Source organism: Notechis scutatus, chromosome 16 (assembly GCF_049901735.1).
Source record: "Notechis scutatus isolate UNSWTSFEM ecotype Mainland chromosome 16, rNotScu1.2, whole genome shotgun sequence".
In the NCBI taxonomy this organism is placed as follows: Eukaryota; Metazoa; Chordata; class Lepidosauria; order Squamata; family Elapidae; genus Notechis; species Notechis scutatus.
In genome coordinates, this window is record NC_142024.1 from 6,984,625 (window position 1) to 7,007,446 (window position 22,822).

The 22,822-nt window shown below is 51.3% G+C and overlaps 2 protein-coding genes across 2 annotated transcripts in view; one reads left to right on the forward strand and one right to left on the reverse strand.

Annotated features, from left to right (window-relative positions):
* The window catches only part of HSPG2 (heparan sulfate proteoglycan 2), a 92,312-nt gene extending 82,787 nt beyond the window's left edge, over positions 1-9,525 (reverse strand). The window contains 1 exon segment of the mRNA XM_087944786.1: positions 9,352-9,525. Coding sequence (XP_087800912.1) covers positions 9,352-9,468 — 117 coding nt within the window. The 5' untranslated portion in view covers positions 9,469-9,525.
* A 6,645-nt stretch (positions 9,526-16,170) lies between these two features.
* Positions 16,171-19,463, forward strand: LOC113432077 (proproteinase E-like). Its single transcript, XM_087944719.1, has 8 exons — positions 16,171-16,300; positions 16,942-17,033; positions 17,209-17,306; positions 17,436-17,570; positions 17,703-17,839; positions 18,410-18,552; positions 18,992-19,144; positions 19,440-19,463. The coding sequence occupies exons 1-8, from the start codon at positions 16,261-16,263 to the stop codon at positions 19,461-19,463; spliced, it is 822 nt and encodes a 273-aa protein (XP_087800845.1). The 5' UTR covers positions 16,171-16,260.
* The last annotated feature ends 3,359 nt before the right edge of the window (positions 19,464-22,822 follow it).

Below are 22,822 nucleotides of genomic sequence, written 5' to 3' on the forward strand. Positions count from 1 at the left end.
GGAAGAGGAGAAAAGGAAGGAAGGAAAGAGAGAGAAAAGAAGAATGAGGAAGAGGAGGAAAGGAAGGAAGGAAGGAAGAGAAAGAAGAGAGAAGAGGAAGGAAGAAGAGGAAAGAAGGAAGGAAGGAAGGAAGGAAGGAAGAGAGGAAGAAGAGGCAAAAAGGAAGGAAAGAAGAGAGAGAGAAAAGAAGAATGAGGAAGAGGAAAAAGGAAGGAAGGAAGGAAGGAAGGAAGAAAGAAAAGAGGAAAAAGGAAGGAAGGAAGAGAGAGAGAAAAGAAGAATGAGGAAGAGGAGGAAGGAAGGAAGGAAGGAAAGAAAAGAGAGAGAGAAGGAAGAAGAGGAAGAAGGAAGGAAGGAAGGAAGGAAGAAGGAAAGAAAGAAAGAAAGAGAGAGAGAGAAGAAGAAGAGGAAAAAAGGAAGGAAGGAAAGAAAGAGAGAGAGAGAAAAGAAGGAGGTGGAAGAGAGGAAAGGAAAGGAAGGAAAGAAAAAGAGAGAGAAAAGGAGAAGGAAAAGGAGGAAGGAAGGAAAGCAATAAAGAGAGAGAGAGAGTTACCCTTTGCAAATCTTCCCTCTAATTATCTGCCTCCCAAAAGTCGGATTCCCGCCTGTCCCTTTGCGTCCAAACTGTGGTTTGGCCTTCAAAATAGTCCCCTTCGCTTCCCGGGCAGAGGCGGGAGAACTCCAAAGGTTGCAAAGACAAACAGAAAAGGAGATTTATTTATTTTTACCTGACACCCCCCACTTCCCACAAACCCTCACTGGAACCAACTCCACCTTGGTCCCCAGCCCCCTCGCCACCCAGGGCCTGAGACTGCAGGAAGAAAGGGCATCCAGGCTGCCCCTCCCTCCCCCAAATCTGAGCCCCTCCTCCCCCCACACTGACCAGTCACTCTTTCCATGGGGTGGATTCTCTTATCGCTTTCCCCAGGCTGCGACAGGGGAAGGGGGGAGGCTGTAGCTTCTTGGCAATCCCCAATTATTCTTCCCCCACCCCCATTCTTACACACACACACACACACACACACACTTCCAAAGGGAGGAAACAGAGGAGGGAGGGGGTGAGCTCTCTGCAGCAGGAAGGACAGCCCTGCTGGATCAGACCAGATCCTGCCAATGCTTCCAGCTCCTTCAAGTTACTAAAAGATCACACACACACACACACACACACACACACACACCCCTCCAATGCCCCCACTAGCTATCAAGAGAAGGGCAGTCAGTGCCAGAGATCGGTGTATGCCCAAAACCGGAAGAAGGAAGATTCTTCCCTTACGGAAAGTGAAACCATAAAGATTAGTCTGTGCAGAGATGGACAGACGAAATTTGGAAATCAAAGATAAGGGTGAGGCAGAGGATTATGAAGCCTGGAATAAAATGTATGAATGGTTAGAATCAAGGAAAAAGAAAGAAAGGGTAGACGCTTTTACAGGAATGGAAGTTAAAAAGTTTTGTAAACCAAAGAGAATGGAATACGATGGACAAATACGAGATGATGATACGAATGCAGGAGTATAAAAGACGGTTGTAAATAGGTAGATAAATGTAGATAGAAATAATATGCAGCTAGCACTATACTCATAACATAAGGGAAAAAGGAAATTAACTGTTATCTCTATACAACAGCTTGTATGGCCAAAATGATGGCCAAGAAAGTTGCACTGTGTTCAGTTGTTTTTCATGTTTATTCAATAAAATTTATTAATTAAAAAAAAGAGAGAGAGAGAGAGGAGGGCAGTGCTCAGGGGCCAAAGGCAAGCTAGTGGGCAGGGCCTGGTAATGGGGCATTGAGAAGAGCCAGAATGCAGACTCTGGGAGCTGTGGCTGTCCCCTGCAGCACCCCCCCCCCGGGATGGGTCAGTTGAGGCTGTCCGGTGAGGTGGGGGGGGGGAGCTGACCCCCACAATCGAGGACTTCATCCCCAGCCGCCGCCCTTCCAGCAGGAAACCCAGCCAACCCCATCAGTCACTTTTTATTTATACAGCTATCCCGTGTATATAAACGTATTTATTTAGCAACGTGCAAACCAGACCGGGAGGAGTCGCACCAAGGAGAAGGTATCGCTTTCGTGGGCACCAAAAATACACCCCGTGGCAGCCGAGGTGGCGGCAAGCAAGATCGCTTCCATGCCCCAGGCCAGCCACACATTCCTTTGCCCGATGGGCGAGCGGAGGCCCAGGTGCCCCTTTAGGGAGACGCAAAAACCGAGCCAGCTTTTGTCGTTGGCGCACCAGTGCAGCTGGCGAGGCTCAACCCTGTGCCCAGCCGAAACCTCTGGAGTGCAGCTGGAGGGGTCCCCAAGTCACCTGTCACGCCCTTGTTGGCTCCGGTGGCTGTGGAAGAAACGGGGAAAGGGGACAATCCGGCTGGGCATTCAGAGGAAGACGCAGAGCCACCCGCTCTTCATCCTAGGGCACGCAGGGAAGGAACGGAGAAGGGAGCAATGTGGCTTACGGGAGAGGAAAGGGCCCTGATCCCATTCATTCGTTGCAGCTGGGAGAACAGGATATAAGAAGGGCGTTTGCACACACCACCTGCCGCGTTAATTACTACTTCAGTGCGGTTTGTGTTGGGTTTTTTTTTATTTCTACTTTATCTGTATTTTGGGTTCCGACTGCGTTTCTTCCCTTTGCAGACTGTTTTTGGAAGAGTTTGATCTCCCACCAAGGATAATTGGACGTTGGGGGTCAAGTTGGAGGCCTTAAAGGGAATTTATCTACTTTGGTGACTTGGTTATTTTTGTGCCACGCCCGGGTCATCACATCACCTTTGGGGACTGCCACGTTTCCCCCCTCATAGCCTTCTAAGCAGAAAGGGAGGCAGCGAGATGGCAAAATCCAGCGGTTCTATGCAGTGCCCTGGTCCTGTGGCCAAGGATATCTTTAGCCCAGAGGGTCCAGTTACAGTCCTAGATCTCCTGTGGGTGTCCCCCTCCATCCTCTGCCCTCTGGCTGTCTTTCTTTCTGAACTAAAGTTTTGCAACGGGCTCCATCCCGCCTAGGATAGAACCACCTTTTCCAACACACTGGGCCATCTCACGTTGAGCATCTTGGGGGTGGAACTGTGGGGGGGGAGAGGGAGGGAGGAGGCTGATCCTTATTTTTAACTTCTTTACATCATAAGGGGAACCACGGATTTTCCCTGCAGGAACTGCATTGTCTCAGCTCCATCTGGAAAATAGCTCTGGAGTCAAACTATTTTCCGAAGGCCAGACAAGGAATAATAATGGATGGAAACGGATCCAGGAGAGATTCAACCTGGAAATAAGGAGGAATTTCCTGACCGGGAGAGCGACCAACCCATGGAACAGAAGTTGCCTTCGGAAGTTGTGGGAGCTTCATCCCTGGAGGCTTTCAAGAAGAGACTGTCAGGAACGGTATAGGGTCTCCTGCTGAGGTGGGGGGGGGCTGGACTAGATGACCCTCAAGGTCCCTTCCAGCTCCGATTATCTGTAACCTCTGATTATCTGCAGCCAGAGGCTGTCTCGATGGGGCGAAAGGAGGGATCAGGGAGGGAGAAAGCTGCCTCTGCCAATGTAGGGCAGGGATCTCTTGAACCCAAGCTTGGCTTGAGCCTCCCAAGGCCAAGCCTGACTGGCATTTCAGGGCACCCTGGCAAGGGAGAAGGGTTTGGGATGGAGGCCGTTTCTTCCCCCAGCCCTGAGAGCTGAGAGAGAGGGGGGCCAGCCTCCACGGGGCAGGGAGACTATTAATACAAGCCCAGCTATTTCCTGCCTGCGAGTGCCACAGGACGCGAGACCGAGAAGGTGTTTCCTGCCTCGGTAATGGCCGGGAAGCCGGGTTCACGTGAGGCGAGGGCCCAAGGGAACGGCCCCACACTGCCCGAGGGGGAACGACTTGAGCTTCGTGCCGTGGGGAGAGGCCAACAACCCAGCCGTGTCCATCCCCTCTTCCGGGCAAAGGGCAAGCGCTTACAAGTTCAGCCCAGAGGAGGCAAGGCAGAATTTGGCACTCAGGACATCTGGGCAAGGTGCCCACCGCCCCCCCCGCTGCAACCTGTCTGCCCAGATGAGGGAGGAGGGGTGATGGGGAACGCACCAAGCCAACCTTGGGGGCGGGGGGGAAGGAGGACAGAACCAAAACCATCTGCAGGTGATTGGGGGCAGGAGAAGGGCTAACCTCTTGGTGGCAAGCGAAAAGGACACGCTAGCCATTCATGGAGAGTAAGACCGAGCCAAGGAACTGTGCTGCGGGGCAAGGAGGCCACAGAGAGGTCATCGGCCAGGCAGCAGAGGTGCGAAGGAAGCCCCCCCAGGGTTGGGGGAGGGGGGGGAAAGCTCTCTGCATCTCCAGCTTCCAGGTATTCCCCTGCACCTTTGCATTGAGTCAGAGGCCAGGAATGTACACACACCAAACAAAATAAGACGGGGAGTTTTAAGCGGATGCCAAGAAGAGGGCGAAGGAAGAGCTAGGCCAGAGGTCTCCAAACTTGGGCAACTTTTAGACTGGTGGACTTCAACTCCCAGAATTCTCCAGCCAGCAAAGGAGAGGGGAGGAAGGGGGGAGAGAGAGAGAGAGAGAGAGAGAGAGGGAGGGAGAGAGAAAAAGAAGAGAGGGAGGAGAGAGAGAGAGAGAAGGGGAGAGAAGAGAGAGGGAGAGAGAGAGAGAGAAGAGGGGAGAGAAGAGAGAGAGGAGAGAGAGAGAGAGAGAGAGAGAGAGAGAGAGAGAAGAGAGGGAGGAGAGAAGAAGAGAGAAGAGAGAGAGAAGAGAGAGAGGAAAGGGAAGAGAGAAGGAGAAAGAGAAGAGAGAGAAAGAGAGAGGGAGAGAGAGAGAGAGAAGAGAGAGAGGGAAAGAGAAGAGGGAGAGAGAGAGAGAGAGGAGAGAGAGAGAGGAGAGAGAAGAGAGGGAGGGAGAGAAGGAAGAGAGAAGAGGGAGAGAGAAGAGAGAGAGAAGGAAGAGAGAAGAGAAAGAGAAGAGAGAGAAAGAGAGAGGGAGAGAAGAGAGAAGAGAGAGAGAAGAGAGAGAGGGAAAGACAGAAGAGGGAGAGAGAGGAGAGAGAGGGAGAGAGAGGAGAGAGGGAGGGAGAGAGAGGGAGAAAGGAAGAGAGAGAGAGAGAGAGAGAGAAAGAGAGAGAGAAGAGAGAGAGGGAAAGACAGAAGAGGGAGAGAGAGAGAGAGGAGAGAGGGAGGGAGAGAAGGAAGAGATAAGAGGGAGAGAGAAGAGAGAGAGGAAAGGGAGAGAGAGAAGAGAGAGAAGGAGAAAGAAGAGAGAGAGGGAGAGACAGAAGAGGGAGAAAGAGGAGAAAAAAGAGAGGGAGAGAAAAGAGAGAGAGAGAAAGAAAAGTTAATTGCAGGGAAAGGAAAGACACACAGTTTTAAAAAAAACCTCAGTGCATGGAGAGGGGGCAGTTAAAACGTTCCCAGCCCGGGGTGGGTGTGGGTGGGGGGCACGGGTGGTCTGAAATACGAGTCCAAGAAGACGCAGGGAGAGAAGGGCTCCTTAAGTCACTTAACTATGTTTAATTGCTAACACATGAGTTTCCAAGGACTTGGGGAGGCAGGACAGCTGTCCCAAGGAAAGTGATGCCCGCTTTCAGGAAGCTCCAGAGGCAGAAAGCAGGGCCTGCCCGGGTCGGTGCCCACACCCCACTTGCCAGCTTCGTGTCCTTGACCCTCCGATGGGCTCTGAATAGAGTTGAGCTCCTCCGGCTATTCTCTGCTTCGAGCTTCTGGTCCAAAAGCGAGGGACATTCCTCTCCCGGTTCTCGGTGCATAAATTACCCTTCTGAGCTCAACTCAAAAATAGCAGCCACCGCCGGGCACAGGGAGAGATGGGGGGAGGATATGGGGGAGGGGAGGAATAAGTCATTCCCCCCCCTCCCCGATATCACCAGGAAAAGAAGGCCGAGAATTCAAGCAGCCAGTCAAAAGGGCTTTGGGGCAGGGGTGGGCTGCTGGGGGTTCACAGGGAGTCGCGTCTCCCAGGTGTTGCCATGCAGCCCCTTTTGGGATGAGGTAAGTGCAGGGCCCACACAGAGGTTCGGAAAACGGGCCTCCCAGAAGTTCGGGAAGCCCGCAAATGGACCTGTTTCCAGCTTCCAGAAAGCCTCCGGAGTCTGGGAGGCTGTTTTCGCCCTCCCGGAGTCTCGAGGAAAGCCTCAGGAGTCCGGGGAAGGGTGAAAACGCGCCCCCCCCACGTGGTGCAGGAGGCCGACTAGGCCACGCCCACCCAGCCACCGGGCAGAGAACCCCTTGCTAAAAATTTTGAAGCCCACCCCTGGCTTTGGGGCTTCCTCCTCCGGCCTCATTCCAAAGGCACTGGACTGGCCGGGCGATTAGGGGCAGCAGCCCAATTCCCCTGGAGACTGGGGGACGAGGGGGGTGGGGGTGTGGAAGGTTGGTCAACAGTGAGGCAACCACCCCTGGAAAGAGTTTTTTTCCAAACATCAGCTGGTGGGAAGGATCTGCAGGTGTGGGCCAGGGGCCAGGCCCGCCTTGTGCCCGTGTGGGGAAGCTGCCAGCCCGGCCTCCCTCCTCCCTTAGCCCAACCACATCACTGGCATGGCGGCTGCCGCTTGGCCGTGGTCCCACCCCCTGCAACCTGCTTATCAAGCATTCCTCCCGTGCTCTTTGACCTCTTTGCAGCCAGCGGGGAGGTGTGGGGAGAGACCAAAGGCCTCCCCAGCTCAAACCCTTGCATCGAAGCAACACACCCAGGAAGAGGAGGGGAAGGAGGCGCGCTTGGCCGACTGGCCTCCACCCAAAGGAATGTGCTCCATGGGGAGAAAGGCCGTCCGGAGAGGGTCTCACCTCAGAGACCCCCGTTCCTGGCACACGGAAGCTCTCTTGGGTAGAGGGGGAACTCCGGGGGAGCCCCACCTGAGAACTGGGTCTATCTGCGGAGTGCTAGGAGGGAAAGGGGGTGCAGGTCATTGGAGGGGGGGGGGTAAGCATTCAGTTCCAAAGGAATGGCAAATCTAGACAGCCCACTCAAAAGCAGAGGCATCCCCCTGCCAAAGGAAGTGCGCAGAGTCACGGCTATGGTTTCCCCAGTTGCAATATTTGGCTGTGAAAGTTGGACCACAAGGAAGGCTGAGCGCCAAAGAATGGAGGCCCTTGGACTCTGGGGCCGGAGGTGGAGACTCCCGCGAGTCCCTTGGACGGCAAGGCCATCCAACCGGTCGGTCCTAGAGGAGATCGACCCTGACTGCTCTTGAGAAGGCCGGATCCTGAAGAGGAAACTCAAAGACTTTGGGCACCTCATGAGAAGGAAGGAGAAGAGCCCAGTGCTGGGAACGATGGAGGAAGAAGAAGAAGAAGAAGAAGAAGAAGAAGAAGAAGAAGAAGAAGGAGGAGGAGGAGGAGGAGGAGGAGGAGGAGGAGGAGGAGGAGGAGGAGGAGGAGGAGGAGGAGAGAGGAGGAGGAGGAGGAGGAAAAGGAGGAGGAGGAGGGAGGAGGAGGGAAGGAGGAGGAGGAGGAGGAGGAGGAGGAGTAGGAGGAGGAGAAGGAGAAGGAGAAGGAGAAGGAGAAGGAGAAGAAGAAGAAAAGAAGAAGAAGAAGAAGAAGAAGAGAGAAGAAGAAGAAGAAGAAGAAGAAGAAGAAGAAGAAGAAGAAGAAGAAGAAGAAGAAGAAGAAGAAGAAGAAGAAGAAGAAGAAGAAGAGGAGGAGGAGAAGAAGAAGGGGACGGCAGAGAAGGAGGGGGCCGGACGGAGTCACTGAAATAGCATGAGCTTAAATGGACTCCAGAAGGTGGCCGAGGACAGGAAGGCCTGGAGAAACGTGGTCCATGGGGGTTGCAATGGGTCGGACACGACTTCGCCACTTAACAACAACAAAGCATTCCATCCCAGGTAGGGTGCCTGACAGGTATGGCAGCTAAGCAGCTGGAAATGTCCCTGGGGTATTTTCCCAGGCTCACGGAAGGCAGGAGGTTTCCATCCCTCCTTTTCTCACCCCCAACCGAGAGTCCCCAAAGAATGAGAGAAGGTTGCAAAACAGAATAAAGGACCACACAGAGACCTGGTTTTGGAGTGACGCCACAGCCCACAATCGGTTAAGAGGACAAGAGGCAGCCAAGTTCAGGGACCGGTGCCTCTTTGCTGGCCCAATGACCGTGCGGCTCGAATGTTTCTCGACAACCAAACCGGCCCTCCCTTAAAAAAAAAAAACCCACCGTGACGGGGCCAAAACACAGCCTTTTATTTCACTACTACTAGTACGCAGGAAAATCCAAGCAAGTATGCCCGACCAGAAGAGAAAAGTCCTTCAAATATCTACGTCGTTTGCAAAGTATATTGTAAGGAGACAAAAATATAATCCGAAATACAATGTAAACCAATCAACCCAGATGGAAAAGGCATTACCCATCCCCCCCGTTGAATGGCTTTCCCAAATGAGCCCATCTTTTGCAACAGCACACCACACACACACACACACACACACACACACACACACCAAAGGTTAACAGGGCTGAGATAAAACACTCCACAACAGACTGGACCGGGAGAAACCTAACCCAGCTTCTGCACCAACTCTTCTCTGACCTTCCGGGCGTTACGCTGCACTCGAGGTCAGGCACTGTGTGTGACCACTGATGCCATCTTTCACTGCCTGCCCAAGTGCTCGAATGCCCAGAATAGAAAGTGGCATGGACCAGCTGGAGAACAAGGCCAGGCGAGGCTCTGCCCGGGCAGCAGGCATGGAGAACCAGGCACCTTTGCTCATCTGCTTTGTCCAACGGGCCCGGTCTTTGTGGCTTGCGCTGGGGTACCCAGAGCCCATCCAAATCCACCCAGACTGGAGCAAGTGACCCCGGGGACTCCTCAGCCCCATCCTCCCTCTCCGGCCGGAGGGACCTTCTTCAGCCGGGCTGGTCCGCTAAGCAGAGGCCCCGCCCGCCCCACTAGGAATGCGTCCTGAAGTCCGGCCGTCCAGGGAGGGGCAGGGAGGCCGTGGGAGTCCCCGCACCCCCTCCAAAAAAAAAACCGGGCAACAAGGGCGCCCATTGTTCACCAGCCTGGGCGGTTGGGAAGGAGGCTGCCCCACCTGGGAGCAGAAGCTGCCGGGCAGGAAGGAGCCCACAACGGCGTCCGGCCAAGCAAGCTGCCCGGCCAAGGGAGCGAGGAGACCAAGCGCGCCTGGAGCGCTAAGCGCAGCCCCCCGGGGGATTGCACGGGATTCCCCGGGAAGCCGGAGCGAAGCGAGCCGGCTCTCCTTCCTCGCCCTGCGGGGCGGCGATCGCCAGAGCCCCGAGACGTGGCGAGGAGGCCGAGCCCGGCTGAGTCAAGTCCGGGCGGGCAGCCCAGCGCCACGAATAGAGCCCGCCGCCGCCGCCGCCGCGTTTAAAATTAGAGGAAGCCCGTCGCGCCTCCTCCGCCCGTTCGCTCCCCGCTTACGCTCAGCAGTGCCGCGGCGCAGACGGCCGCCACCAGCGCCCGGCCAGCCAGCATCCCGGCTCCCGTGGCGAGTCCCGCCAGCCGCGCCTTCGCCTCCCGGACCGGCTGTGCGCGCATCGCCTTTCCCACCGCCTCGGGCTGCCGCTTTGCTCCGCGCGGGCGAAAGGGCGAGCCCGCGCCAACTCCAGCCAAACTTTTCTTTCCCCCGCCCCTCCAACCACCCCGGGACGCTTCGCCCCGCCCCGCCCCGCCTGGCGCCTCGGCAAACCCGGCCTGGATTCCCAGGCGGACGGGCGAGAGAGGCAAGCGGGGACGGGCTTGGGAAGCCCCCACCCCTCCCCAGGAATGGACAGCGCAGGAGACACGCCTCCCCACCCCCGCTCCCTCCAGGCCGGCCTTCCTCTCTGAAGCGGGACCCTACGGCAGAGAGTCATGTGGGAAGGGGACCTAGAGGTCATCTATTCTAGCCCACCCCTGCTGGCCAGAGGACGTTCCTTCCGACGCTTGCTTGGGGGCCTCTCCGAGAAGGCTGCTCTGTCTCCTCTGAGCTCTTGCTCATTTTTTGACGTGTCCGTGACAAAAATCTGTAATGGTGGCGAACAGAGTAGAATAAAATAGAACAAAACAGAGCTGGAAGGGACCTCGGAGGTCTTCTAGTCCAGCCCCCTGCTCAAGTAGGAGAAACTATACTATTTCAGATAGGTGGGCTGTCCAGTCTCTTCTTTAAAAGCCTCCAGCAATGGAAGCACCCACAACATCCAGAGGCAAACTGTTCCACTGGTTAATCGTCTCCACTGTCCGGAAAAAATTCTCCTTAATTCCAGGTTGCTTCTCTCCTTGGTCGGTTTCCATCCGTTGCTTCTTGTCCTGCCTTCTGGTGCTTTGGAGAATAGCTTGACCCCTTCCTCCTCTCTGGGGCAGCCCCTCAAATATTGGAATACATGTCACCCCTTAATTCTTCTTTTCTTTGGATTAGCCAGACCCAAATCCTGCAGCCGTTCTTCGCATGGTTTAGTCTCCAGGCCTTGGATCACCTTAGATGCTCTTCTCTGAACTTTTTTTCCAAAGTCTCAACATCTTTATTTGTAGTGTGGTGACCAAAATTGGTGGCAGCATTTGCAGGTGTGGCCTTTTGTAAAATGGCACTAATGCTTCACGTGATCTTGATGCTATACCTCTGTACAACCCAGGATTGCGTTGGCTTTTTCGACAGCTGCTACACACGGCTGGCTCATATTTGTTTGTGCCCTGAGGCCACAGAGGAATTGTGAACATGACCTTCCATGGGCACAGCAGCTGGGGGTCACTTCAAGGAGGCCACTCCCACACCGCCCTTGGAAAGAAAAATGTTCCTAGTCCTCTTTGAGGAGGGGGCAGAGCAACTGCCCAGATACCTCAAAGAGATCCGGATGCAGAAACCAGCTCTGCCCACTGCGCACACCTGCAGATAACAGTCCTGCGCACCCTTCCGAGAATGACAATCACAACCGAAGCACCAACAAATGGACGGAAAAGCCACCAGCCTCCATGCTTACCCCAACAGGCTTCCTTCCCCTTTCTTCCACAACCTTAGTTTGCACACTAGGAACCTGGCACCACCTGGCACTGTTTTCCCCTCTGGAAAAGAGGGGGCCCCGGAGAAGCGGGTGTGTGTGTGTGGGGGAAAACACCAACCCATCATATTCTTCCCTGGATTAGATCCCGGGGCTGAAGCGTGAAGAAGAGGGAAGCGGGAAGCCAGAGAAATTCTGCCTTACAAGCACACCCTGGTTGGCACAAGCAGTCCTTAAATAGCAAGCAAGGACTCTGCCCCCCCCAAAAGGGATGGCATGGGGCAAGGCAGAAATGATGATGATGGAGGAGGAGGAGGAGGAGGAGGAGGAGGAGGAGGAGGAGGAGGAGGAGGAGGAGGAGGGAGGATGATGATGATGATAGAAAGACCATTTTGAGGCTCAATTTCCATCAGAACAGCATTGGGGTACCCCTGATGCTAGACGGCTCAGAAATGGGGTTGGTTTTTAGGCCGGCCAGCAACACAAACCTCTTCTCACTCATAGCCCTGGCCCGGAGAATCCTGGCTTGGACAGATGGACAGAAGGGATGATGGTCTCTGCTGGTTTGGTTCTGCAACCCAACAAGACAGACGCCGATTTCAGAGGAAAATTAGGACTGCAGAAAAAAACAATGGCTACCAACCTGCCTTCCATGGAGGACCTGTATCCTGCACGAGTCAAAAAAGAGGGCTGTGAAAATATTTACAGACCCCTCACATCCCGGACATAAATTGTTTCAACTCCTACCCTCAAAACGACGCTATAGAGCAATGCACACCGGAACAACTAGACACAAGGGCAGTTTTTCCCCAAACGCCATCACTCTGCTAAACAAATAATTCCCTATTTACAACTATTTACAAAGTCTGCACTACTATTACTATTAATCTTCTCATCGTTCCTATCACCCATCTCCTCCCACTTGTGACCGTATGACTGTAACTTTGTTGCTTGTATCCTAATGATTTATATGGACTGTTTCCTAGTATGATTATTGTACCCTATGACTATGATTAAATTATTGTACCTCATGATTCTTGACGAATGTATCTTTTCATGTGCACTGAGAGCCTATGAACCAAGACGAAATTCTTTGCGTGTCTAATCCCACTGGGTCAACAAAGAACTCATCATCATAATTATTCATTCTTACAAAAGGAGCCTACACCTTCAGGAGCAGTCTACCTCTGAGCCCAGACTGCCTGGGGGAGAAAGGAGAGTGAGCGGCTGTCGTTCACGCCTCCGTCCCAGACATGGCTTCCTTGCCCGTGGATTTTGTGCCACCTGCGGCTTGCCTTGTGCCGGGTTTAGCTGCGGCTCTGCCAATCTGTCTCCCTGGCCGGGCCATCCAGGACTTGGGGCCTTGGTCAGCAGCACTCCTGACCGGAAGGCAAGGGAGACTGGCACGTCCCACAGGGAGCCATAAACCTGGCATGCTTGTATCCCCACCCGAGCCACATCGGGCTGCAGCCCCTCAGCGGCCCCCAGGCCCTCTGGCTCAGGTGAGGGGCGTGACCCCACTCCATCCCTGCTCAAAAAGACCCTTTTCCCTGGAAGCCCCTTTTCAAGGTGGCTGCTTTTCCGGACTTTTCTGGGAATGGAAGTGGCCGAGTTGTCCAGCCCTGGGCACTCAGCCTCTGCCAAGCCAGGGAAGGACTAGCTGCCCAGCTACGTAGAGGGCCAAGAAGAGGCCTTCCTTTATTTCCCCTTCCCCTCGCCCCTCCCTCTTCATTTCCCCTCCCACCTGGCTTGGCCCTGTGCTCCAAGGATCACCTTCCTGCCTGCCTCCGGCAGCTTAATGATTTCTCAGCCTAACCTGCCCATCTGCTGGACTCCCAGGCCCCGTTGAGAAAGGCAGCAGATGGGGGCGAGGAGAGAGAGAGGCTTCAGGGACAGCCTGGCTGGGCTCTAGGGACCCCCCAAAAGAGCAGGAGATCCCGGCTGAAGGACACCCCATTGGGGAAAGGGCAGAGCACACCTGGCACACCCTCGGTTCTTGCTCCCTCACGGGCTGAGGCAGGGTGAAGCCTGCCCGGATCCCCCACCAAGCATTTTCTCAGAGCCCCCAGCATCTCTGGGATCCGGCTTTTCCAGTGGAAAAATCCCAAAACGCCCGGCCAGAATCCTGGAAATGGCAAAGGATTCTGCGGGGCAAGCTTGGCCAGCCGACTGCCTCCTCCTCCAGGCGGGCAGGATAGAAGGAGGGCAGGACGGTGGTCACCAGTCACTTCCCTTCCTTATCTCACCGAGGATCTGCCGAAATCTTTCTCCTTTCCTCCTAAGCCGCCCGGACTTTGAATGAGTGTATTAAAGGGGGGGTGGGGAAGAGTCACCCATATTACCATGAAAGGCTATGAAAGAGAGCGTGGAAGGATTTCCAGGGCTTTGCTGCTACAGCCGGAGGAGAAAGACGCCAAGAAAGACGCCCCCAAGATATGCCCCTTCGGGTCAGCCTCTCCCTGGCTCTACTTTCCCTGTGTGTGTGTGTGTGTGTGTGTGTGAGAGAGAGAGAGAGAGAGAGAGAGAGAGAGAGAGAGAGAGTGGGGGGAGAGAAGAGAGAGAAAAGAGAGGGAGAGAGAAGAGAGAGAGAGAAGAGAGAGAAAGAAGAGAGAAAGAGAAGAGAGAGAGAGGAGAGGGAGAGAGAGACAGAGGAGAGAAAAGAGAGAGAGAGAGAGAGAGAGAGGAGAGAGAGAGAGAGAGAAAGAGAGAGAGAGAGAGAGAGAGAGAGAGAAGAGAAAGAGAGAGAGAAGAGAGAAGAGAGAGAGAGAAAGAGAAGAGAAAGAGAGAGAAGAGAGAGGAGAGAAGAGAAGAGAAGAGAGAAGAGAGAGGAGAGAAGAGAAGAGAGAGAGAGAGAGAGAGGAGAGAGAGAGAGAAGGGAGAGAAAAGGGGAGGGGGAGAGAGAAGGGGAGAGAGGGGAGAGAGAGAGGAGAGAAAGAAGAGAGAGAGAGAGAGAAGAGAGGGAGAGAGAGACAGAGGAGAGAAAGAGAAGAGAGAGAAGAGAGAGAGAGGGAGAGAGGGAGAAGAGAGAGAGAGAAGAGAGAGGAGAGAAAGAGAAGAGGGAAAGAGAGAGAAGAGAGAGGAGAGAAAGAGAAGAGAAGAGAGAGAGAGAGAGAGGAGAGAAGAGAGAGGGAGAGAAAAGAGGGAGGGGGAGAAAGAAGGGGAGAGAGGGAGAGAGAGAGAGGGAGAAAGAGAGAGAGAGAGAGAGAGAGAGAGAGGAGAGAAAGAAGAGAGAGAGAGAGAGAGAGAGAGAGGGAGAAGAGAGAGAGAGAGACAGGAGAGAAAGAAGAGAGAGAAGAGAGAAGAGGGAAAGAGAAGAGAGAGAGAGAGAAGAAAGAGAGAGAAGAAAGAGAGAGTAGAGAAAGAGAGAGAGAGAGAGAAGGGAGAGAGGAGGAAAGAGAGAGAAGAGAGAAAAGAGAAGAGAGGGAGAGAGAGAGAGAAGAGAGAGAGACAGGAGAAAAAGAGAAGAGAGAGAGGAGAGAAGAGGGAAAGAGAAGAGAGAGAGAGAGAGAGAGAGAGGAGAGAAAGAAGAAAGAAGAGAGAAAGAGAAGGGAGAGAGGGGGAGAGAGACAGAGAAGAGAGAAGAGGAAAAGAGAGAGAGAGAGAGAGAGAGAGAGAGAGGAGGCCACTCTGCTATTGCTCAGGGGCACTACAGGTAAAGTCCTTGCCTCACGGCCACAAATTTGAGCCCAAAATCCATTGTTGCTAAGTGAAACATTTGCTTATGTGAATTTGGGTCCCATTTTACAGCTTTTCTTGCCCACGGTGGCGTTAAGTGGCTTCCCAGTTGACTTTAATTGTCAGAAGGTGTGCAAAAAGGGAGGGTGTGGCCTTGGGGGCAAATCAACCATCATAAATATGAGTCAGTTGCCCGGAGTCCAAAGTTTGGTCACATGACCACATCCAATGGTTGTTAGTGTGAAAAACGGTCAGAAGTCAATTTTCTCAGGGCCGTTGTTAACTTTGAACGGTCACTAAAATGAACACGGTTAAGTGAAGGATTACTAGTATCTCCTTTGAATGTTCTCTCTCTCTCTCTTTCTCTCTCTCTCATAGCCTGGAGGGGGAGATGGGTACTGTAGTCCAACGTGTTGTGCGGCGGCAGCGAAAAAAGGCCAACACAATCCTAAATTGCATTAATAGAGGGATTCAACCAGGATCAAAGGAGGTGCTAATACCTGCTAATATGAAGCCTTGATAAGGACACATCTGGAATACATCCAGTTTTGGTAACCACATTATAAAAAAGATGTTTCTGGAGATTCTCAGTCATGCAGGTCGTGGTTGTCCCAAAGGTGCTTTTTTTTTTTTCAAGAGGCCACTGGACTTTCTGGTTTTTCTCTGAAGACGTTTCGCTTCTCCTCCAAGAAGCTTCTTCAGCTCTGAATGAAGAAAATGGATGAAGCTTCTTGGAAGAGAAGTGAAATCTCTTAAGAGTGCAGAGAAGAGCAACCAGGATGATTGGAGACTAAAACATACGATGAACGGTTGCAGGAACTGGGCCTGGCTAGTCTAGTGAAGAGAAGGACCAGGGGAGACAGGAGAGCATCTTCCAATATTTGAGGGGCTGCCCCAGAGAGGAGGAAGGGGTCAATCTATTCTCCAACGCACCTGAAGGCCAGACAAGGAATAATAATGGATGGAAACTGACCAAGGAGAGATTCAACCTGGAAATAAGGAGAAACTTTCTGACAGTGAGAACAATCAACCAATGGAAGATAAGTTGTGAGAGCTTCATCAATGGAGGCTTTCAAGAAGAGACTGGACTGCCATCTGTCAGAAAACATGTAGGGTCTCCTACTTGGGCAGGGGGGTTGGACTAGATGACCTAGAAGGTCCCTTCCAACTCTGTTATCCTGTCATTCCTCCTGCCAGCATTCAGGAAGAGGCTTCGTGGCAGGTCAGCCCCGACTCTGTTAAGATGAGGCCTTCCAGGGCTGGCTGGCTACCGGCTTCACCAAGCCTCGAATCCTTGGCCTTCAGAGCGTGAGATCTCCCCACCTTGTCTCTGAGCAACTGGTTCCTTCTCCAAACTGAGACAAGGTTCTAGTCCCTCCTGGCACCAGGTACAGGTTAACGGGAGTAAGGCCAGAAGAAATGCTTCACACTGTGGGGCCCATCAGGCCCTTGCCCTGCCAGCAAGGATTGGCAGTGCCCCATCTGGGCATCCCAGAAACCTCCCTGCCCCCTTGTCCTCCGAACAGCTGCCGTCTCCTGGGGGCAGATAGGAGCCGGGCACACAAGGCTAAACTCTGTCCTTGGGCCGCCAGAAGTGGCAACGTGTCCCCTGGCTCGGAAAAGGGTGGCATAAAAGGGGCTGCAGCTACTTCCTCTGTCCCAGAGGGTCACTGCCATCAGCATGTGGAGGCTCCTTGTCGCGTTCCTGCTAGCCACTGAAGGTAAAGCCCAGCACCTGGGCAGGGGCACTTGGCACCTTCTTGGGCTCCCAGAAAAGGCAGAGAATGAGGGTCCCCCATGCTGGCGGTTGGCTTTTCCTGCTTCTTTCAGCTGGGCTGGAAGAATCTCCTTTCCTTTCTCCCAGGCCACTGGACATCAGCCCTGACTCCCAGGAATGGGGGGGGGGTCTGGCCCTTGGAGGGTGAAGAGGTGGGTGGAGGTGGGGCAGGTTGACAGGCTGCTGTAGAAGCAGGGGCACCAGCTCTCCTTCCGCAGCTTCAGGCGTTGAATTGGCACTTGCAGGAGAGGTGGTAGCGGCTGGGCACCAACAACCCACCTCTCTCTCGCACAAGGTTGACTAGTCACTCATGGAGTGTCTTGGGTGTGGCTACCCACCCATGTAGAGCAGGGGGTCTTCATACTTGACAGCTTTAAGACTTGTGGACTTCAACTCCCAGAATTCCTCCTCCAGTCCATCTTAGATCGGGAACTCTGGGAGTCGAAGTCCACAAGTCTTCAAACTTGCCCAGTTTGAAGACTCTCGGTGTAGAAAGTTAGTGGCCAGGAAAACATGGGAAACAGTCTTTGGAAAGGCAACTCCGTGTGACGAGATCATGTGATTTCTCTCCCCGCTTCCGCTCAGCCCACGGCTGTGGAGAACCTGCCTATCCCCCCGTCCGAACCGGGAGGGTAGTGAACGGAGAAGATGCCATTCCTTACAGCTGGCCCTGGCAGGTAAGTAGTAGGCGATCCCTCCAACTCCTAGTAGCTGCACCAGAAAGGCAGAGAGAAGGGGGGTTGGAAAAAAGCCGCTCACCCCAGCTACAGACCATGAAGAGTGTTTTTTGGAGGGAGAAGAAGGTCTGGGTGGGCAACATTAATAAGTCCACCTCTCCCTTGTTTGCCGCAGGTGTCCCTGCAATACCAGGCTGGAGATTCCTTCTACCACACCTGTGGGGGGAGCCTCATCCACCCCAACTGGGTGATGACTGCCGGGCACTGCATCCAGTGAGTCCCCTCGGGCACCTTGGCTCTCCTGGTGTGGGGCACAGGGCAGGTGAAGGAGCCACTCCTTAATGGAGGGCTGAAGGAGGCCCAGAGTCCCCCTCATCTCACTCTGTTGCCCCCCTCTCTCAGTCTACACCTCCGCTACAAAGTCGTCCTGGGGGAATATAACCTGGCCAAGGTGGAGAGCCCGGAACAGGAGATTTTGATCAACCCCGAGGACATCTTCGTGCACCCCGGCTGGAACTCCAACTGCCTCAGCTGTGGGTGAGTAGAACCGTCCTTGTTCCCAAGGAGGCGGCTGGCAGGAGTGAGTGGGTGTCTTCTTGCAAAGGAAATCCCAGGGGGAGGGAAGGAAAATAGCCCCCTCCTCACCACCGTCACCGCCTCTTCTTCCAGGGACGACATCGCCCTGATCAAACTCTCCCGGCCGGCCGTTCTCAACGACAAGGTGCAGCTGGCGTGCCTCCCCCCACGAGGAGAGGTGCTCCCCAACCATCATCCCTGCTACGTCTCTGGCTGGGGCACGCTCTACAGTAGGTCCCGGCCGGGGGGAAGGTGCGCACGGGAATAGCAATAGCACAGCCTTCTCTAAGCGGTTGTTGAGTCAGCCTCTTGGCCCCCAAAGAATCCGGGTCCTTGTTTTACCCACCCCGGAAGGATGGAAGGATGAGTCCACCTTGAGCTGGTCAAGATTGAACTGCTGACAGTGGGCAGAGTTAGCATGGAATACTGCATTCTAACAGGAAGGAAGGAAGGAAGGAAGGAAGGAAGGAAGGAAGGAAGGAAGGAAGGAAGGAAGGAAGGAAGGAAGTAAAGGAAGGAAGGAAGGAAGGAAGGAAGGAAGGAAGGAAGCAATAGCACTTAGACTTATATACCACTTCACAGCCCTCTCTAAGCGGTTGACAGAATCAGCCTCTTGCCCCCAATAATCTGGGTTCTCTTTTTACCCACCTCGGGAGGATAGAAGGTTGAGTCCATCTTGAGCTGATCAGGATCGAGCTGTTGGCAATGGGCAGAGTTAGCTGCCCACTAACCACTGGGCCACCATGGAAAGAGCGAAGCCATTCAACAGGGGTGGGGGAAATTTTTTTTCTCTCTTCCAGCCGGAGGCCCCATGCCTGACATCCTTCAGCAGGCGCTTCTGCCAGTCGTGGACTATGCACATTGCACCCAGCCGGACTGGTGGGGGACCTACGTCAAGCAGACCATGGTGTGCGCCGGTGGGGACATCAAAGCTGCCTGCAACGTGAGTAGATGCCTGCAGGGGTCCCGCATACAGTCTGGGGTTCGGAGATTGGGGCCCAGGAAGCTGGAATCTCCTTTCCTGGATTAGCAGCCCTGGCCTTCCCACCCCAACCCAATCTGAACAGCGCCGGAAGGGACCTTGGAGGTCTTCTAGCCCAACCCCCTCTTCGAGCAGGAGTCCCTATGTCATTCCAGACAAGTCCGTCTCTTCTTAAGAACCTCCAGGGGTGGCACTGCAGGGGGAATTAGGCTGCCCCCTGCTGCTTCATTGCGTGCCGGGACCAAAAGGGGAGTTGCGGGAGAAATCCCTCCGAGGATCCAGTCCCTGAGCAGGGGGGGCTCTGTAAGCAACAGCCACCTCCCTGGGAGAGGGCAGTAGAGAAGTATTTTTGCATGGATGACTGAGGAACACAAGGGTCAGGGTTCACTCCCCATTTCAGGGTGACTCCGGGGGCCCCCTCAATTGCCCAGCTGCTGACGGCCGGTGGTACGTTCACGGGGTGACCAGCTTCATCTCTGCCCGGGGTTGCAACACCCTGCAGAAGCCCACCGTCTTCACCCGCGTCTCTGCTTTCATCCCCTGGATCGAGCAGGTATTGCCCAGCCCCCATATCAGAGGGGAGGGTGGGTGGGTGGGGAGCATGGAGACCCCCCTCTTTCCCTCTTCGGAGCTCCGGGTGTCCGTCCTCTCCCCTCCAAGGGGGAGAATTCATTTCACGTTTCCACTCGGGCGATGCCAGCGTCTTCCAAACCGCCCTTCCCTTTTTCCACACCTCGGCCAAGTGAGAGAAACCAAGCTTTGTGGGTCAGGCTGGGGTTCTTGCACGCTCACCAACCAGCGTCCCCTCACACAACACCTTAATACCAGATATCGGTTTTGCTTTGCAGATCATTTCCAGCTATTCCCGCTAAGCAGAAATGTGTGCAGCGTTTCCAGATTGGGCTCTGCTTGTATACAAAAATAATAATGATAATAATAAATATCTTCCTGGCCTGCACCACGTTGTCTTCTTCTTCTTGGTCTTGGTTGACTCCTCTCCACTGTCTTTTGGTCAGGGGACACACACACTGTTCTGACCCAGGCTTTGTCAAACATAATTAAACACAAACTAATCTAACAGATAAAAGGATATTGACATTAGAAGGTTACGAGTTACAAATTGGTTGGCATACGTTTCTTTGGGATGGGAGGAGTAAATATCATACCTACTTCCAAAGACATTGGGTGAGAAACACTCATCTATTTGGGAGAATCTACTACTATATGAAGGTGCCATTATGGTTTTTGACAATGGATGCATTAATGTATCCCAATCAGAGGTGGTATTCAGCAGGTTCTGACCAGTTCTGGAGAACCGGTAACGGAAATTTTGAGTCGTTCGGACAACTGGAAAAAACCACCTGACTGGAGATTTTACAGTATCCTTCCTCTGCCACGCCCACCAATCCACGCCCAGAGAACCCGTAGTAAAAAAATTTGAATCCCAGCACTGATCCCAACACCTTGGATCTTAATAAAATGATAATATGTAGAGATTTGTTAAATGAAAGGGGGGAATTAAAAATGTGGAATCAATTAGAATTACAGGGAATTGAAATAGGATGGTGGCCCTACATGCAAGTTCAAACTCGTTACAAAAAACATAAAGAACAATTTAATTTTTACACAACTCAGCAAGAGCTAGTCAAACTATTACAAGGCATTGAGGAAAAAAATGATTAGTAAAAAATGAAAGAAGAAACTGTTAAAGAAAGTATGATAACCTGGGCTAAAAATATAGGCCACAGCATTAATTTGGAACAGTGGGAACGTATTTGGCAAGTAAATTATAAATTAACATTGTCGGTCTCTTATAAAGAGAATGTATATAATATGTTTTACCGCTGACACCTCCCACCAGCCAGAATTGCCAAAATGTTTCCAAATATGATACCCAAAGGTTGGAGATGCAATCATAATCAGGGAACATACTTCCATATGTGGTGGATGTGCCCTCATCCACAGAGATACTGGCAAAAATTAGATCATGGTTAGAGGAAATAACAAAACAGAGAGTGAAATTTAAACCAGAAATCTTCTTATTAGGAATGTTAGAACCTAACATGCAAAGAAAATACCAATATGTGATGCTCCATATAATAACGGCGGCCAGAATTTCTTTCGCCCAAAATTGGAAGCAGGCTACGATCCCCCCCAGGAGCCACAATTATTAATAAGATATATCAATACACAGAGATGGATAGATTAACAAAATTACTGAAGGATAAAGGAGAATATTATAAAATATGGGATGTTTGGTACGAATGGAGAAGAATAAGATGCAAAGGCGTCAAATGATGCATGTAATACTATAAAACTACTAAACAAAAAGGTTTTCCTGTAAATAAAAGTAAATAAAAATGTATACATGTATAAAATGCCTAGAATGATGAAGGATCAAATACAGAGATGTACAACACGTTAATAGAAGATATTTACAATGTAAACACTGCTATAGGAACGTTGTAAAGAGCGGAATTTTTTTTTAAAATGTTAAAACATTGAATAAATAAATTTATTTTAAAAAACCCACAAACTTGGTAGAAAAGCAAAATCTATTTTATTGCAACGCTGGGAATTACTTTCATTCCCAGCCAGGACTAATCTTAAACAGTTTCCCAAGATAGGCACACACCTTTCGGTGCTCTGGAATGCTGCCAAAAACAGAAGTCTCCAATTAATTATAACAGAAACCACCTAAAATACCAGAAAAAAACCAGAGTTTACAGAGCTTCCAGGAGGTCTACGCTCCACCAGCAGGCAACAGAGAGAGAGACAGAGAGGGAGGGAGGGAAAAAGAGTGAGAGAAAGAGGGTGAAGGAGAGAGGAAGAAAAAGAGAAAGAGAGGAAGAAAGAGAGAGAAAGGAGGAGAGAAGGAGAGAAAGGAAGTAAAAGAGGGAGAGGGAGAGAAAGAGGGTGAGAGAAAAAGAGAGAAAGAAAGAGAACAAAAAGGAAGAGAAAGAGGGAGAGAGGAGAGAAAGAAAGGAGAGGGAGAGAAAGGGGGAGAGATCAAGAGGGAGTGACTGGAGGCTAAAACATATGAAGAACGGTTGCAGAAATTTAAAAAATACAAAGAGGAGGAACAAGAAGGGAAGGGCTCTTTTGGCTCCGTTTTTCATTTTTTAGAAATGGCGATCTCTACTTATGAGAAACTACAAGAACAAGAAGATTGGGACAAAGAAGAAGCCATCTTTAATGAACAAGTAACTTTATCTGGGCAAGAAAGGGGAAAGGGGGGAAAGAGAATGGAGAATTAAAGTTCTAAAAAAACAACCAAAAAAGGGAAAAATAAGGTGAAAAGTGGATATAATGTCAGAAAGCAACAGAAAAGATGAATACAGAACAGAGAAATGGAGATGGAGAGACAAGGGGGTAAAAAGGGCAGAGTGAAGAAACAAGGGAGGAAGGAAGGAAAGAGAAGCTACAAAGGTTTGAAACAAGATGTAAAAGAACAGGATTTATTTAGAGATAATGGATAAAAATATAACTGAAAAAGAGATTCTGCAAAGGTACATAAGACTGTATTGTTGTATTTGTATTAGAAATATTGTTAGAAAATTAGAATAACATATGATTATAAAATGGGATAAAATATTCAATGTAATTTAGTGAAACTTTTTTTTTCTTCTTGAACAAAATAAATGAAATGAAATATGAGAGAATTGAATTAAGAAGGAATGGGAACATTTTAATTACATAATGTTTTAAAATATAAGTGAAATGGGGGGGAAGTAACTACGCAAAATTTATAAGTGTTCCCATAGAAGCATGATACCTATTTGAAAAGGAATGTGTAAAATGTTTAAGATTTAAATGAATATTAACTTTAACGATAGAGTTCAATTGGTATGGATTGTTGTTTTAATTATATTATATATTTATAAATTTTTTCTCTTCTTAAAATATAGTGTGTAGCTTTAGAATGTACTAAGCAGAATCCGAATGAAAGTTATGTATTATATTAAGTGTTAAATTTAGAGGAAAGATATAAAGGAGTCATACTCCAATCAGTGATAACAGGAGAAATTTTGTGTTAATGAGAAAAGATAATAGACAGCTGAAACAGGACAGACAAAGGATATAAGTATAATGATTTAAATTAAGATGAAATAAATAAAATAGAATTAAGAGAGTGAAAAGAGGGGAGAAGCTATATAAAAAATGTAGAATGGTAATAAGATATGGAATGGTATATAAAAGTGAGCATGAACTTGAATTTATGTCTGTATGA

What these genes read in the sequence shown, in the direction of transcription:
- LOC113432077 (XM_087944719.1), top strand. Translation starts at nt 16,261, where the DNA reads ATGTGGAGGCTCCTTGTCGCGTTCCTGCTAGCCACTGAAG. An exon ending in ACTGCCGGGCACTGCATCCA is followed by an intron (nt 17,307 to 17,435) that starts GTGAGTCCCCTC and finishes CCCCTCTCTCAG; the next exon opens with TCTACACCTCCGCTACAAAG. An exon ending in TCCAACTGCCTCAGCTGTGG is followed by an intron (nt 17,571 to 17,702) that starts GTGAGTAGAACC and finishes CTCTTCTTCCAG; the next exon opens with GGACGACATCGCCCTGATCA.